This window comes from Mobula birostris, chromosome 26, assembly GCF_030028105.1.
Source record: "Mobula birostris isolate sMobBir1 chromosome 26, sMobBir1.hap1, whole genome shotgun sequence".
Classification (NCBI taxonomy): domain Eukaryota; kingdom Metazoa; phylum Chordata; class Chondrichthyes; order Myliobatiformes; family Myliobatidae; genus Mobula; species Mobula birostris.
In genome coordinates, this window is record NC_092395.1 from 49,598,559 (window position 1) to 49,614,429 (window position 15,871).

Genomic DNA, 15,871 nt, shown 5'->3' on the forward strand with positions numbered 1-15,871 from the left:
TAAGGGCAAGATCTTCAGTCATGTTGATGAGCAAAGAGATCTTGGGGGTTCAATTTCATTGCTTCCTGAAAGTGGTTACACAGGTTGACAGGGTGATTAAAGCGGCATATGGCATGCTTGCATTTATTAGTCAAGGCATGAGTTTAGAAGTCAGGAAGTTATGTTGTAGCTTTATAAAACTAATTAGGCCACATCTGGAGTATTACATACAGTTATGGTCACCCCATTCTAGGAAGGATGTTGAGGTTTTGGAAAGGGTGCTGAAGATTTTTATCAGGATGCTACCAGGATTCAAGGGCATGTGCTATAATTAAAGGATGCACAAACTTGGGTTGCTCTCTCTGAGTGATGGATGCTGAGGAGAGATTTGATAGAGGTTTATAAGATTATGGAAGGCATAGATAGAGTAGACAGACAATATCTTTTCCAAGGGTTGAAATGTCTCTTATCAGAGGGCATGAATGTAACGTGAGAAGGGCAATTTTAAAGGAGATTTGAGAGGCAAGTTTTGTTTGTTTGTTTGTTTTTAAACACAGAGTGGTGGGTACCTGGAATGATGGTAGAGGCAAGTACATTAGGGACTTTTAAGTGTTGTTTAGTTAGGCACATGAATCTGGGGAAAATGAAAGGATATGGACATCATGTAGGCAGAAGAGATTAGTTAGCTATTTGATTACTAATTTAATTGGTTTGGCACAACAATGGGGGCTGAAGGGCCTGTTCCAGCACTGAACTGTTGTATGTTCAATGAAATGGACATGATTGAGCTCTAACATGACTCAATGCCAACATTTTAAGAAATTATGTAATTAAAGTAATTCCAGGGACAGGACAGTAACAGAATCAAAATGAAAAGCATTGAAGCTTTAAAATATCAGTGGGAAGATGAATAACAAACTAATTTGACTGCTTACCCTATTAAAACTGAAGGACTGAATCAGATTTGTGTCTCGGGTGCCCCACTAGGTTTTGTTTACCACTAAGATAGCTTTATAACTGGAACTAAACCTATTCACAGTTTTAGTATGAATAACTAGATGACTTGTTAACTGATTACCTACCTAGCTCCGGTTGTATAGACCACCAGTAACATATCATTCAAGTACAATGGATGGAATACAGAATTTTACTAAATTATTGTTCAGCACCACCCAGACCTCTCTAAAACATGAGAACGGGTGCCTTTTAATTAGAGGTTGAAACAGGAACAAGAACAATGCAACTAAAGTTCGGACCAGCAATGTCACAAAAAATTAACTTGACATGTTCACATTCATGTCTATTCAGATGAATCTACTTCAGAATTAAATACAGCATTGATCATCTGTTCGAGAGGCGATTTTTGCAAGTATAATTTCATCAGAGAAGTCATTTTGAATAAAAGGGGGCAAACTTCTGTGCAAATTTTTTTTTATTGTTTCCACATTTATATCACAATGTGTCCACTTAAAAGGACCAAATAGCAAAGTCATTCCTTCTGTATTGTGCAGAACACAGAAGTCTAATTTCTGTACATTCACTAAGGCTTCTTGTTTTGCAGTTGTGGTATGATGGATTCCATAAGGCAAACAATATCTAAAGGAATGGTAACAAGTATATCTCCAGCATACAAACGATTCCTTTTGAAATTTTGTGATTTGTAAATCAACTTCTCACAGTACAAAGTTGCAAACTAGTAGCACCCTCTTTATTTTGTCCACTTTGAGATTTGGGGAAGTGAGAACATTTGTAGAGATCAAGCAAGAGAGCAAAGCAGAGAACAAAATTACATTGTTAATGTTTTAATTTTGTAAGGTGGCTAAAAAACTCATTTTTGACTTAGTAAAATAGATTTCTTTTCAAACATTTTTAAACCTAAATTATGAAGACCCAAGGATTTTATTTTAAACAGAAGATGACAGCAACTACCAGCATGTGAAGACCTTTGGAATGTTTGGTATGACGTGGTACTGTGCAAACATTCACAGTCTGACTTGATTTTCACGATAAAAATTATGCTCAAAAAATGTGAGTAAATAAGAGAAACCTACAGTTTTTGCACATTTGTCTCACTGCCAAATTAAAGTGTTTTGTTTTTTTTTTAAAAAAAGAAATAAAATAAATAGATGTATACTTTTTAAGGTAACATTATTCATTTAGTTTGGATGCCACATAAAGCTCCTGTAACTGCCCCAAAGACCATCTCCAGCCTATTGTCAAGTGCTGGAACCTTTATCAAACCTCAACTTTCTTCCACAAACTGTTCCTCACTAAGCTTGTCGACCACCCATTAAAACCTGTCCCAATCCCTAAGGGGAGTTGCATATCCATCAGAACTAACCATTCTTTCCTTTTTCTTTCTCAAACTCCTCCTGTGCTTCTTTCCCTCCTTTGCAATTTTGGTTAAAACACTGATAGCAGCAAACTGCAGAAGAGAGGGTACTGGGGTTGGGTGGGGGCAGGGGTTCTTACACAGATGGGCTGAGAATTAGAACCTTCAGAACTGTATCTTGCAACCCTGATATATTTGCTCATCTTTAGTAAGTGGGAACCACTTGTTTACCATCAGATGATCTTAAACCTTAAAAGCAAGCCAAATGGGCACTAATGCTCAGTCCAGACAGACATATGGCAGTATATGCAGCTGTCCCTGATCACCTTGAGGGTCCAAAGATATGCCCTGCGTCCAATCATACCAGTTGCCCTGGTTGTCCCAGCAACCATTCACACCAGCCCAGTGTTGCTCATGTATTCGCTGAACATCTGAGTCTTTGATCGCTCTACTGACCCCAGGAAGTTCTGAGGGAGTGTCTGTAGGTATCAATACATGGACCTCACGGGCCTCTGTGCTAGTGCTATACCTGTGGCTTTCGTGCTGTAGAAATTCAACAATGTGACCTCCGGGTGGCTGCACTCCTGAGGACGAAAGGAGGCAGCTCTGTCTCGATAAGTATGATTGAATAATTTCATTTTTTGATAATTCTTTCCAGTTAGTTTGATCTAAAGTAGTTTGCAAGTTTACTCTCTGTTCTTGGACCACTTCAGTGGTTCGATGGGGCTCAGCTGGAACTGAGCTTTCAGCCTGAGATGAATCCTTATGTATTAAAGGTTTGATCTGTCCTGTAGCAGGATCAAATGTAATTCTACGTTCTTTCAACCGTACAGGCTTTACACTTTCATCCATAACTTGTCCGTCTAAGTTCACCTGATAGTCTCTGGGCCTGTATTTTTTCTTGGATGACTTTTTGTTATCGTGACCAAAGAAGGAACACTCACTAGCAGGCAAGTCTCCCATAACAGCATCCAAGTCAAGATTCTGCAAGGATTCTCCGCGATGTGAAGTTGATGAATTAGGACTATGTGAGGAATACACCAAGTCCTGCGGCTGTGGGGAAGAATGGTGCTGAAGTTGGTTTTCAACAAGAGTCTCTGAACCAGGTGTCTCTACTAGCCGATCTAAGAGGCTTTCAGTCTCTGTTAGGTGTAAGCTTTTTACCTGGGATGGCAGAGGTGGTGTTGCAGCTGCCTGCAATACAGGAGATGACATCTGAACATGTTTCTTGGGCAGGTGAGACACTGTCCTGTCAGAATCAGTACCTGCTTGAGCCAAAGTCCCTGTAAAGCTCTGAGAAGGACTAGCAATAGAGCCCTTGGGTGCATATGTTGAGGAAGGTTTGGCTGGCATTTCCTGTTTAAGAGTCCTTGGGCTAAATGATTGACAGCGTGGGCTACTGGGTCGATAACGCCCCACAGGATCATCAGTTTTTCCATGTTGCTGTAGAATAGCAGTCTTTAGCAACGTGGAAGTGCTAGGGTTTCTTACAAGACCTGGAGAACTGGTATGTGGTTTCACAGCATTGACTGGTATCTTGCTATGCTTGTCATTTTCATAAGGTGCCTGAGGGTCTGTTCTGCTTTTATCTGGGACTGCATGGGTGTTTGAAGGTATTGTGTCAGGAGGGCTTGGGAAGTTTTCAGGACTGCTGCGGATCCCATTGCTTGGTGGTGATGTAGAGTTCTGCAACTGTTCACTATTGTGCTTTGGGACTTTGGATGGTGGCCCCTTCATACCATCCCCTTTCCGTTTCCGAATACCCTGCTTGTCACCAAAGAGAGAGTAGGACTTGTGCACATCGTTCTTATTTTTCAGATCTGGTACCGGCTTGGCCCCTCCGACAGCAGTGCTGGTGGCCAAAGATGGCAAGTCATGCTTGAAAGCATGTGCTCCCCCATTAGCTGAACCAGGGGAATTGGACAGTGCTCTGGGCACAGACTCGATCTGCCCGACAGGCTCAACCAGCAATTTTTGCCAACTCCTTAGCAGTTTCTTGGCACGCTTTGCAAGCTCCTCATTCTTGGTCTTCTTCCGTACATCATTGATGAGTTTCCCCAGCCTCGTTTCCTGGAAGGGCAAAAAACTGGACGTTAGCAAGTTAAGGCTTGAATAACTACGCATACATAATTTAACAAGAATTCTATCATTCCTTTTACTCTCTTTTTCAGACTTCTCATGAAAAGTTAAGAGTAAGCATTTTTCTTTTTTAGAAATCAGTAAGCGCTCTTTGCAGCCAAAGGTCTCAACCATTCTAGCCTCTTAGCTGCTTATCAACTCCCCTTCTCTCCTATCAGATTCCTTCCTCACCAGCCCTTTATCTTTCCTACCCACCTATCACTTTCTAGCTATCATCCTTCCCATTCCCCCACTTTTTTTTTTATTCTGGCATCTTCCCTGCTTCCTTTCCAGTCCTGAAAAAGGGCCTTGGCTTGACATGTCGACTTTTATTCATTTTCATAGAGGCTGTCTGACCTGTTGAGTTCCTCCAGCATTTTGTGTGTGTTAACTTGCAATTATTGTCAAAATGCCAACAGACTCAGTACACTGGTCAAGCCCTTTTAGTTGGTTACTTCAATTTATTTTTGTCTTGAAATTACACATCTTTGAATAATCCTCTGTAACAATTTCATTGTCCATCTTATATTTGAGAAATAGAAATGAAACCTTGTATCCTTTTGTCATCCTTTGCACCTCTTTTCTCTGTCTGCATTGAGGAATGTGATATTTTTATGAATAAAGCAGTTTTCTTTTATGTTAAGAAAGCCAATCCTTCACAAACAGTCTCAGACAATGCACAGTATATTTGCTTAGTTATAACTAAAATCATTGGCCCGTCTATATTAATTCCATTTCTCAGCGCTTAGGCATAGATATAGAGAGTCTCTTTCCCAAGTTAGAAATATCAAATACGAGAAAGCATTACTTTACAGTAAGAGGGGAAAAGTTTGAGGGAGATGTGCGAAGCACAGCTCTTTTTCTTTACACATAGGGTGTGGCTGGGAACACACAGCTGGGGAATGGTAGTGATGTTTAATAGCCAATTAGATAAACACATTCAACTTGAAGGGAATCGAGTTATGGATCATGTACAGGTAAATGGGATTAGTTCCACTTGGCGAATGGTTGGCACAGACATCACAGGTCAAAGGGCCTGTTCCTGCAATGTAGTGTTCTATAACTTTTCTGTGCCTTGGTGATTCAAATACTCATCTCATTACTTCCTAAGTGTTTTGAGTGTACCTGATTCTACCATGTTCAGAGGCAATGCACTGTAGACTCAAACCATCATCTTTACATCCACCCCCACCCCATTTAGATCCCCTTATAATGGCAAAGTTAGAATGTGATTTAACTCCAATAAATAGGATCAGCAAAATACCAGCAATTCCAAACCAAATGTTTTGTCCATGAGCAAAATGCAATGGCTTATTTGCAACTATTTGCATGTACACATCCATGAACATTTTCTCAAATCCTTCGTAAGCATCTTTCAAAACTAACAATCACAAAATCTGCAGATGCTGGAAATCCAAGTAACACACACAAAATGCTGGAGGAACTCAGCAGACCAGGCAGCATCTGAAACACCGAGTCCTAAAATGTCGACTGTTTACTCTTTTCCATAGATGCTGCCTGGCCTGAGTTCCTCCAGCATCTTGTATATTGCTTCAAAACTACCAGTATGGTTGCAGTAATCAAGAATGTCCTGAGATCTCCATTTATGCACATCAGCTATTGATGTTCTCTGCCCAACCTTCAATTTTTCATCCAAAGATTTTTACTAGTGTTATTCATTTGTGACTTCAAATGTAAGGCATCAGCTTTCATTGTAGTATTTCCAATTAGGGATGAGTAACTTTAAAAGAGGCTTAAATGTGGACCTGTACCCACTGCAATTTGCCTATCGCCACAATAAGTCAACAGCAGATACAATCTCAATGGTTCTTCACACAGCCTTAGACCACCTGGACAATATAAATACCTCTGTCAGGATCCTGTTCATCGACTATAGCTCTGCACTTAACACCATCATTTCTACAATCCTAATTCATAAGTTACAGAATCTGGGCCTCTGTACTTCCCTCTGCAATTGGATCCTTGACTTCCGAACACGAAGACCACAATCTGTGCAGATTGGTGATAACATCTCTTCCTCACTGACGATCAACACTGGTGCACCTCAGGGGCGTGTGCTTACCCACTATTCTGCTCTCTCTATACCCATGACTTGTATGCTAGGCATAGCTCAAATACAATCTATAAATTTGCTGATGATACAACCATTGTTGGTAGAACCTCAGGTAGTGACGAGAGGGCGTACAGGAGTGAGATATGCCAACTAGTGGAGTGGTGTCGCAACAAAAACCTGGCACATGTCAGTAACATGAAAGAGCTGATTGTGGACTTCAGGAAGGGTGAGATGAAGGAACACATACCAATCCTCAGAGGGATCAGAAATGGAGAGAGTGAGCAGTTTCAAGTTCCTGGGTGTCAAGATCTCTGAGGATCTGACCAGATCTCAACATATTGATGCAGCTATAAAGGTGGCAAGCCAGCGACTATACTTCATTAGGAGTTTGAAGAGATTTGGTATGTCAACAAAAACACTCAAAAACTTTAGCTCTAAATATATCTGCAGAATCCCTTAGGATTCTCCTTCACCTTATCTGCTAGGGCAGCCTTATACCTTGTTTTAGCCTTTCTGATTTCTTAAGTGTTCTCTTGCATTTCTTATATTCTGTAAGCATCTGCTTTGTTCCTGCTTGCCTATATCTGCTATGCACTTTTGTTCCCTTAACCAGGGCATCAATATCTCTTGAAAACCAAGATCCCCTACACTTATTATCTTTAGCTTTTATTTTGACAAGCACATTCAAGCTCTGTACTGTCAAAATTTTGTTTTTGAAGGCCTCCCGTTTACTAGGTACACCTTTGCCAGAAAACAGCCTGCCCCAATCCACACTTGCCAGATCATGTCTGATACGATCCAAACTGGACTTTCTCCAATTTAGACTATCAACCTGTGGACCAAACCTATCTTTTTGCACATTTACTTTAAACTAATGGCATTGTGGTCACTGGATGCAAAGTGTTCCCCTATACAAACTTCTGACACCTACCCAGTCTCATTCCCTAACAGCAGATCCGATATTGCACACTCTTCTTGGGACTTGTGTACTGATGAAGGAAACTTTCCTGAACACATTTGACAAACTCTGTACTGTCTAGTCCTTTCACAGTAAGGGATTCCCAGTCAATATGTGGAAAGTTAACATCACCTACTATAACAACCTTATGCTTCTTACAACGGTCTGTGATCTCGTTACAAATTTATTCTAAATTCCTAAGACTTCTGGGTGGTCTGTAACATAGACCTATTAATGTGGTCATACCTTTCTTACTTCTCAGTTCCACCCATAATGCTTCTCTATTCGAGTTCTCCAGTCTATCCTGACGGAGCACTGCTGTGACATTTTCTCTGACTAGTAACGTCACCCCTTCTCCTTTAATCCCTCCCGCTCTGTCATGTCTAAAACAATGGAATCCCGAAATATTGTGCTACCAGTCCTGCCCCGCCTGCAACCAAGTTTCGCTAATGGCTACATCACCATAATTTCATGTGTTCAACCATGCCCTGAACTCACCCGCCTTTCCTGTGATACTTCTTGCATTGAAATATACACAGCTCAGGAATAGTCACCATGCTCAACCTTTTGATTCCTAACTTTACCAACTTCTGACTCTGCAACTTCTCCACAAACTGTTTTGACACTCCGGTTCCCATGCCCTTTCAACTCTAGTTTAAAACCCAAATGTGCAGCGTTAACAAACCTTCCTACTAGGATATTCGTTCCCCTCCAGATCAGGTGCAAATCACCCCTCTTGTATGGGCCCCACCTTTCCTGGAACAGCACCCAAGAATCCAAAAATCTCATGCCCTCCCTCCTACACCACTCCTTAGCCACATGTTAAACTGCATAATCTTCCTAGTTCTGACCTCACTAGCACGTGGCACAGGCAGTAATCTGGAGATCCTGCTCTTTAACTTAGCACCCAACTCCCCAAACTCTCCAAGCAGAATCTCATCACTCATCCTACCCATGTCATTGTTATGTACTTGGACCACGATGTCTGGCTATTCACACTCCCACTTAGAAAGCTGAGGACTTGATCCGAGACGTTCTGGACCCTGGCACATGGGAGAAAACATATCATCTGGGAATCTCTATCTAGCCCACAGAACCTCCTGTCTGTTCCCCTAACTAACAAATCCATTTTAAATAATCCATTTCTAATGATCCAGCTTCTACTACCCACCAGTTCAGAAAATTCCAGACATTCACCACCCTTTGAGAAGAAATTTCTATGTACCTGAGTTTTCTTATCTTGTAGTTACGACCTCTTGATTTCCATATGAAAAATATCTCAACATCTACCCTGTCAAACCTGCTTGATTGAATGAGGTTATCCTTCAAGTCTTCTCAATTGCAAGGGACAAAATATTCAGCCTCACCTCTCTTGGCAAGACAATCCTCTCATTCAAGAACTAAGCCTGTGAGTCTCCTTTCACAGCGGTCCCCAACCACCGGGCCGCAAAGCATGTGCTACCAGGCCGCGAAGAAGCTATATGGTTAGGCGATATGAGTCAGCTGCACCTTTCCCCATTCCCTGTCACGCCCGCTGTTGAGCTTGAACGCATGCAAGGTTATTACCCGCGCGTCATCCGTTTCAGCGCGGGAAGGAGATCACCTCCTCGAGCTTGCAAATGACGACGGGCTGGAAAATATGTTTTACATAACATCTCTGCCAGCACTCTGGATCAAAGTCAAGGCTAAAAATCCTGAGATAGCCACGAAAGCACTTAAAACGTTGCTTCTATTTCCAACATATCTCTGCAATGAATGCAATGAAAACTAAACTGTGGAATAGACTGGACATAAGGAACCCCGTTTGAGTATCGCTGTCTCCCATCACCCTTCGATAGGACCGTGTTGTTGCAGGAAAACAAGCCCAGGGCTCCCACTGATTCAGTGATATTGGTGTGTTGCAATGATTTTATATGTTCATACGGGAAAAACATGTGCTGCGTGTTTAATATCCAAACGTTACTTAAAATGTTATGATGGTATTGACTTATAAGTGACTTATATAACCATATAACAATTACAGCACGGAAACAGGCCATCTCTGCCCTTCTAGTCCGTGCCGAATGCTACTCTCACCTAGTCCCACCGACCTGCATTCAGCCCATAACCCTCCATTCCTTTCCTGTCCATATATCTGTCCAATTTTTCTCTGAATGATAATATCGAACCTGCCCCTACCACTTCTATTGGAAGTTCGTTCAACACTTACTTCAAGCTCCCCTGATAATTGACTTATCGCTATATTCACGCGAGGAAAATATGCGCTGTGTGTTTAATATTAAATTTGTTAGATAAACCCCTTTAGAAACGAAATTGAGTGCAATCGCCACTTATCACCGATATTCCGGTCGTGATTAACACCCCCCCCCGAACAGAATCGCCAAAAACAATTTGTAGAAAGAAATCGTACGTGCATGCCAAATCACGCATGCGCACTGGTGCCCGTGCAAGGCTTCATGGGTCATTGTAGTCTTTCTTGGGGTAAATCCAGAGCATTTGACTGCTACTCTTGTCCGTTGGCAACCCTACCGCCACCCCCCCCCCGCCGGTCCGCAAGAATATTGTCGATATGAAACCGGTCCGCAGTGCGAAAAAGGTTGGGGACCCCTGTCCTTTCAGATGAGGGGTCTGAAACTGTACACTGTATTCCAGGTGAAGACTTAAGAATACCCCGTACACTTACCAATGGTTAAACTTCTATCCCCTTGCAATGACATCCAGAATGATGCACCTTGTTAACCACCTGTTAACCTGCTTGCTAGCTTTTTTGCAAACATGTATTAGATAACATCTGGATTACTCTGTACTCAACCATTCGTAGTCTCTTTCCATCAAGGTAACAATCTGCCTTTTAATTTCTGTTACTGAAATGCATGATCTCATGTATTAAAATCCATTTGCCAGTCTTCTGCCCATTCACTCAATTGCAAAATCACAACACCCTTAACATAACATGTCCTTCCACTTATCTTTATTTCATCAACATTCTTGGAAATCTTACATACTCGGTCATACCAACAACGGTCTACATTCCACCCCCAGGTGGACCTGGAGTATGTTCTGAACATACTGTATACCAACATCAGTGAACTTGAGACCAGGTATCCAGAGGCTTTGCTCATTATAGCAGGGGACTTTATTCAAGCCAACCTCAGAAAGGCGCTGCCAAAGTTATACCAACATGTCTCCTGCCCCACTAGAGGCCCGAATATACTTGACCACTGCTACACAGCAATCAAGGATGCCTACAGTTCTGTCCCACGACCTCACTTTGGAAAATTGGACCATCAGGCCATACTCCTCCTCCCGGCTTACAAACAGAAACTGAAGCGGGAGGTCATGGTGTCAAAAGTGGTGTCGCGTTAGACGGAGGAGACGGATGAGGTCCTCTGTGACTGCTTTGAATCGGTGGACTGGTTAGATAACCTCCATGGGTATGCCTCAGCTGTCACAGACTTTATTTGGAAATGCATGGAGGACTGTGTGTCTCGCAAGACGATCCGGGTATTCCCTAATCGGAAACCTTGGATGAATTATGAGGTCAAGTCCCTTTTGAAGGCTAGGGCTGCAGCTTTTAGGTCCGGGGATACCAGTCACTACACGGAATCCAGGCGTGAACTCCGGAAAGCCATTAGGGGTGCCAGAAGGCAATATCGAGCCAAATTGGAAACCCAGGCTAACCAGAGGGATGCCGGTAGACCTCGGCAGTGTCTAAATGAGATCACTGGGCGCAAAGAAAAGGCTGGGAATATCAATAACTGTGGCGCTTCGCTTCCTGACGAACTTAAGGTATTCTATGCAAGATTCGAACAGAAGAGGAGCGTCCTTCTCCCTCCGGATGAACCGGACCTGGTGGCATCGAGATTCATCGTCACCGAGGAGGACGTTAGAAGGGCCTTCCTGGAAATAAATCCAAGGATGGCATCCCAGGACGGGTTCTCCGGGCCTGTGCAAGCAAGCGAGCTGGAGTGTTTGCTGACATCTTCAACTGTTCCTTGCTTCAGTCTAAGATCCCCTCGTGTTTTAAGAAGGCAACGATAATCCCGGTGCCGAAGAAGAGCAAGATGGCATGCCTGAATGACTATCGACCTGTGGCCCTGACATCAATTGCTATGAAGTGCTTCGAGCGATTGGTTATGGCACACAGCCTTCCAGTCAACCTCAACGCTTTGCAATTCGCCTACGGAGCAACAGGTCAACGGCAGATGCCATCTCTCTGGCCCTACATTCCTCCTTAGAACACCTGGAGAATAAAGACGCATACGTAAGGCTCCTTTTCATTGACTACAGCTCTGCCTTTAATACCATCATTCCAAATAAACTGATTCCTAAGCTCCGGAACCTGTGCCTTAGCACTCAGATCTGCAGATGCATCTTCAACTTCCTCACAGACAGGACCCAGGCTGTAAAAATAGGGGACAAGCTCTCTACAATCACTCTGAGCACCGGTGCCCCACAAGGTAGTGTACTCAGCCCCCTGCTGTACTCACTGTACACCCATGATATGGAGCCAAGTTTCCATCAAACTCAATATATAAGTTTGCTGATGACACAACAATTGTAGGCCGTATCTCAGGTAATGTACTCAGAGAGGAAATTAAGAACCTGGTGGCATGGTGCGAAGACAATAACCTATCCCTCAACGTCAGCAAGATGAAGGAATTGGTTGTTGACTTCAGAAGGAGTAGTAGACTGCATGACCCCATTTACATCGGTGGTGTGCAAGTGGAACAGGTCAAAAGATTTAAGTTCCTCGGGGTCAATATCACAAATGACCTGACTTGGTCCAACCAAGCAGAGTCCACTGCCAAGAAGGCCCACCAGCGCCTTTACTTCCTGAGAAAACTAAAGAAATTTGGCCTGTCCCCTAAAGCCATCACTAATTTTTATAGATGCACCGTAGAAAGCATTCTTCTAGGGTGCATCACAACCTGGTATGGAAGTTGTCCTGTCCAAGACTGAAAGAAGCTGCAGAAGATCGTGAACAAGGTGCAGCACATCACACAAACCAATCTTCTGTCTGTGGACTCACTTTACACCGCACACTGTCGGAGCAGTGCTGCCAGGATAATCAAGGACACGACCCACCCAGCCAACGCACTTCTTGTCCCTCTTCCCTCCGGGAGAAGGCTCAGGGGCTTGAAGACTCGTACGGCCAGATTTGGGAACAGCTTCTTTCTAACTGTGATAAGACTGCTGAATGGATCCTGACCTGGATCTGGTCTGTACCCTCCAAATATCCGGACCTGCCTCTGGGTTTTTTTGCACTACCTTACTTTCCATTTTATATTTATGATATATAATTTAATTTTTTAATATTTACTATTGATTTGTACTCCAGGGAGCGGGAAGCGCAGAATCAAATATCGTTGCGATGATTGTACATTTTAGTATCAATTGATTGGCGACAAGTATAAAGTACTGTCATTAATGCACATCAAAAATAATTGCAGACCAAGAACTGCATCACTAGTTACCACTGAAAAGAAGCCATATATTCCAACTCTGTTTTCTACGAGACAGCCTATTTACAATTTATTCTAACATGCTTTCTTTGAATCTCTGTCTTTTTAATTTATGCACCAGTCTCCTGAGTGGCACCTTGTCAAATCTAAATATACCACATCTGCAGATTCCCTTCAGATCAACACTGTTACATCCTCAAAGAATTTGAGCAAATTTGTTGACCATGATTTACCTTTCCTAACCAATTAGGCACTTTCTCTTTGACTATTGGCTCTAGCATTTTGTGAATAATACTGTTAAACTAACTGGCCCACAGTTCCTTGCCTTCTGTCTTTCTCCTTGATTGAATGAAAGAGTCACTGGCTATGTTCCAATTTCTGGTACTCTTCTGGAGTTTGGCAATTTATAATAAATTACAACCAATGTCTTCACTATCTTTACAGCCAGTTCCTTTGAAATTGACTGTGCAGTATAGCAGGTCCAGGTGAGTTGGCCATCTTTATCTCTGAATTTCTCTGATATTTTATCCCTTGTAATTGTGATTTTTTGAAGTTCTACCATGTCATTTAAAATTTGCATATCTGATATCTTAATATTCTTCTTCGGTTGTCCATCGAAATCCAATGACGATGTCCACTCCTTTAACGGTGAGATCTTTGATGACTATACAGTCCTATCCTGGACCCACAAGTTCTATTGCAGGTGGGACATGTATATGTGGTAGTGGTGGCAACCATGGCTGCATTTCTCCTGGCTCTCTTCTGCTGTCTTCTGGTTGTTCTTTCCACCTCCAGAATATGAACCCCGTCCCTACACAGCTGTCGCCAAGTGGTATGGTCAGCAGCAACATCCTCCAGGTCCTTGGGTCTGATCTTGCACTTCCTTAAAGCATTCTCCATCTGATCCTTATAGTACTTCTTTGGCCCTCCAGCTGAGCGTCGACCATGATATAGCTGGCTGTATAGCACTCTGTGGGGTAGCCGACATGGGGGCATCCTTATCACGTGCCCCAGCCACTGCAGCTGGCGCTGGGTGATCATGGCCTCAATACTTCTGTAGTTGGTCTTTACAAATATTTCAGTGTGAGGCACCCACTCACACCAGGTAATTCCCAGGATGCGCTGGAGGCAGCTTATGTAGAAGCATTCCAAGGACTTGATGTGATGGTTGTAGCTATAAAGGAGCATGGTGACACAGACCACTTGGTATACAGCGACCTTTGTGAAGGGACGAAGGCTCCTGTTCTGAAAGACTCTACGCCGAAGTGTGTGGGTGGGAGTAGCAGTAGTGCTTGTAGTTAGTGCATGCTGCATGCCGCACAGTGCTCTCTGCTTACAGCTACTGCCGCTGGCTAGCCTTCTTAATAGAGGGTGAAAAGAAGAACCAAGTGTGTAAGCCTCCTCCTGCCAGTGCAGAGCCTCTCCACCACCAAAACTCCTGCAGTGCCTCCTCGGGGCCACACACGGAAACTGGGTATCTTATGGTCCCAGGCTAAACTACAGGGGACTTGGAGCAGCAGGGGGCCCCAGAGACGTGGCGTGCAGGCCCACCACTGTGTGGACACACCCTGGCGCCCGTCAACCACTGTCCCAGCTATGGGCAAATAGCCCCACTGCCTTGTGGTAAGTCTGTTGAGACAAGGCTAAGGGAGCACACCCTGACAGAAAAGCAATGCGCTGGCGGTGCGCAATAGGCGGGCCTTAACAGACGAAGGACCCAGCAGCCTCCTGCAGCCAAGATGTGGGACCGGTTGTCCTGGGATCACTTTTACCACCAGGATTTACCTCATCATAGTGAAGATAGTACTACTGGGGATGGCGCGCCCCCAGTGGCACTTTAAAATCTTCCTTGCGCAGGTCTCCACCTCTGACTACGGTGTACAACACCTGGACCTTACATATGGTTGAGTCTGATGGCGATGGGGCATCTGGCAACGGGAGCAGGTACGAATGGACTGGGAGCTTCTAGTCAGAACCCTGCACGGCAGCGGCACAGGGTATTTGGTCGCTAGTAGCTGGGACTGAGTGGCAGCTGTTTTCGGCAGACCCCTGTGCGACTGAGCAGCCCTACTTTGGGACTGCACTGCTCACCCCAATTGGGGAAGGGCCTAGAAAAGGTGGCCTAAAAATTGCCCATTCAATCACTCACCTGGATAGGTTAGCGCACCTATCGGGTTATTCCATTACTGTGGTTGAAATAAGAAACAATACAACCTAAAACTGGCAACATGGAATGTAAGGACTCTTCTGGACTCGTATGGCTTCTCTGACAGACCTCACCGGAGAACAGCCTTGATGACTGCTGAGCTGAGGCAGTACAACATTGACATTGCCGCCCTGAGTGAGACCAGGCTCCTGGATGAAGGCACTTTAACAGAGGAAGGGTTACACCTTCTTCTGGAAAGGTTTCCCCCCAGGTGGACACATCTCCACGGAGTAGGATTGGCCATCAAGAACACCTTTCTACCAAGTCTCACAGAAACACTTGTTGGCATTAGTAAAAGACTAATGACCCTCCGTCTCCCCCTGGCAAAGAAACGTTATGCCACGCTTCTCAGTGCTTATGCACAAACTTTCCCATCTGAGAATGAGGCCAAGGAAGGCTTTTATCAGACACTGGATGAAGCTCTTTGCCGGATCCCTAAGAACGATAAGATCCTTTTGCTTGGGGATTTCAATGCTAGGTTGGCACAGAACAACAGGATATGGAGTGGAGTGCTAGGTAGGCATGGTATTGGCAAGGTGAATGCAAATGGCATGAAGCTACTTACTCTTTGCTCTGAGCAAAACCTTACCAAAACCAACACCATCTTCCAGCAGAAGACAAAAGACCTTGTGGATGCACCCTCGCTCTAAACATTGGCACACGATCAACTTCATCATTGTGAGACGTAGTGACATCAAGGATGTTCTCATCACCCGTGCCATGAGAGGTACAGAGTGCT

The 15,871-nt window shown here is 43.8% G+C and overlaps 1 protein-coding gene across 1 annotated transcript in view; it reads right to left on the bottom strand.

The window, feature by feature from the left end:
• Positions 1 to 1,393: 1,393 nt before the first annotated feature.
• crsp7 (cofactor required for Sp1 transcriptional activation, subunit 7) overlaps positions 1,394 to 15,871 on the bottom strand; it is a 171,585-nt gene continuing 157,107 nt past the window's right edge. The window contains exon 3 of the mRNA XM_072244068.1: positions 1,394 to 4,381. Within this exon, the coding sequence (XP_072100169.1) occupies positions 2,591 to 4,381 (1,791 nt within the window). The 3' untranslated portion in view covers positions 1,394 to 2,590. The remainder of the gene's footprint in view (positions 4,382 to 15,871) is intronic.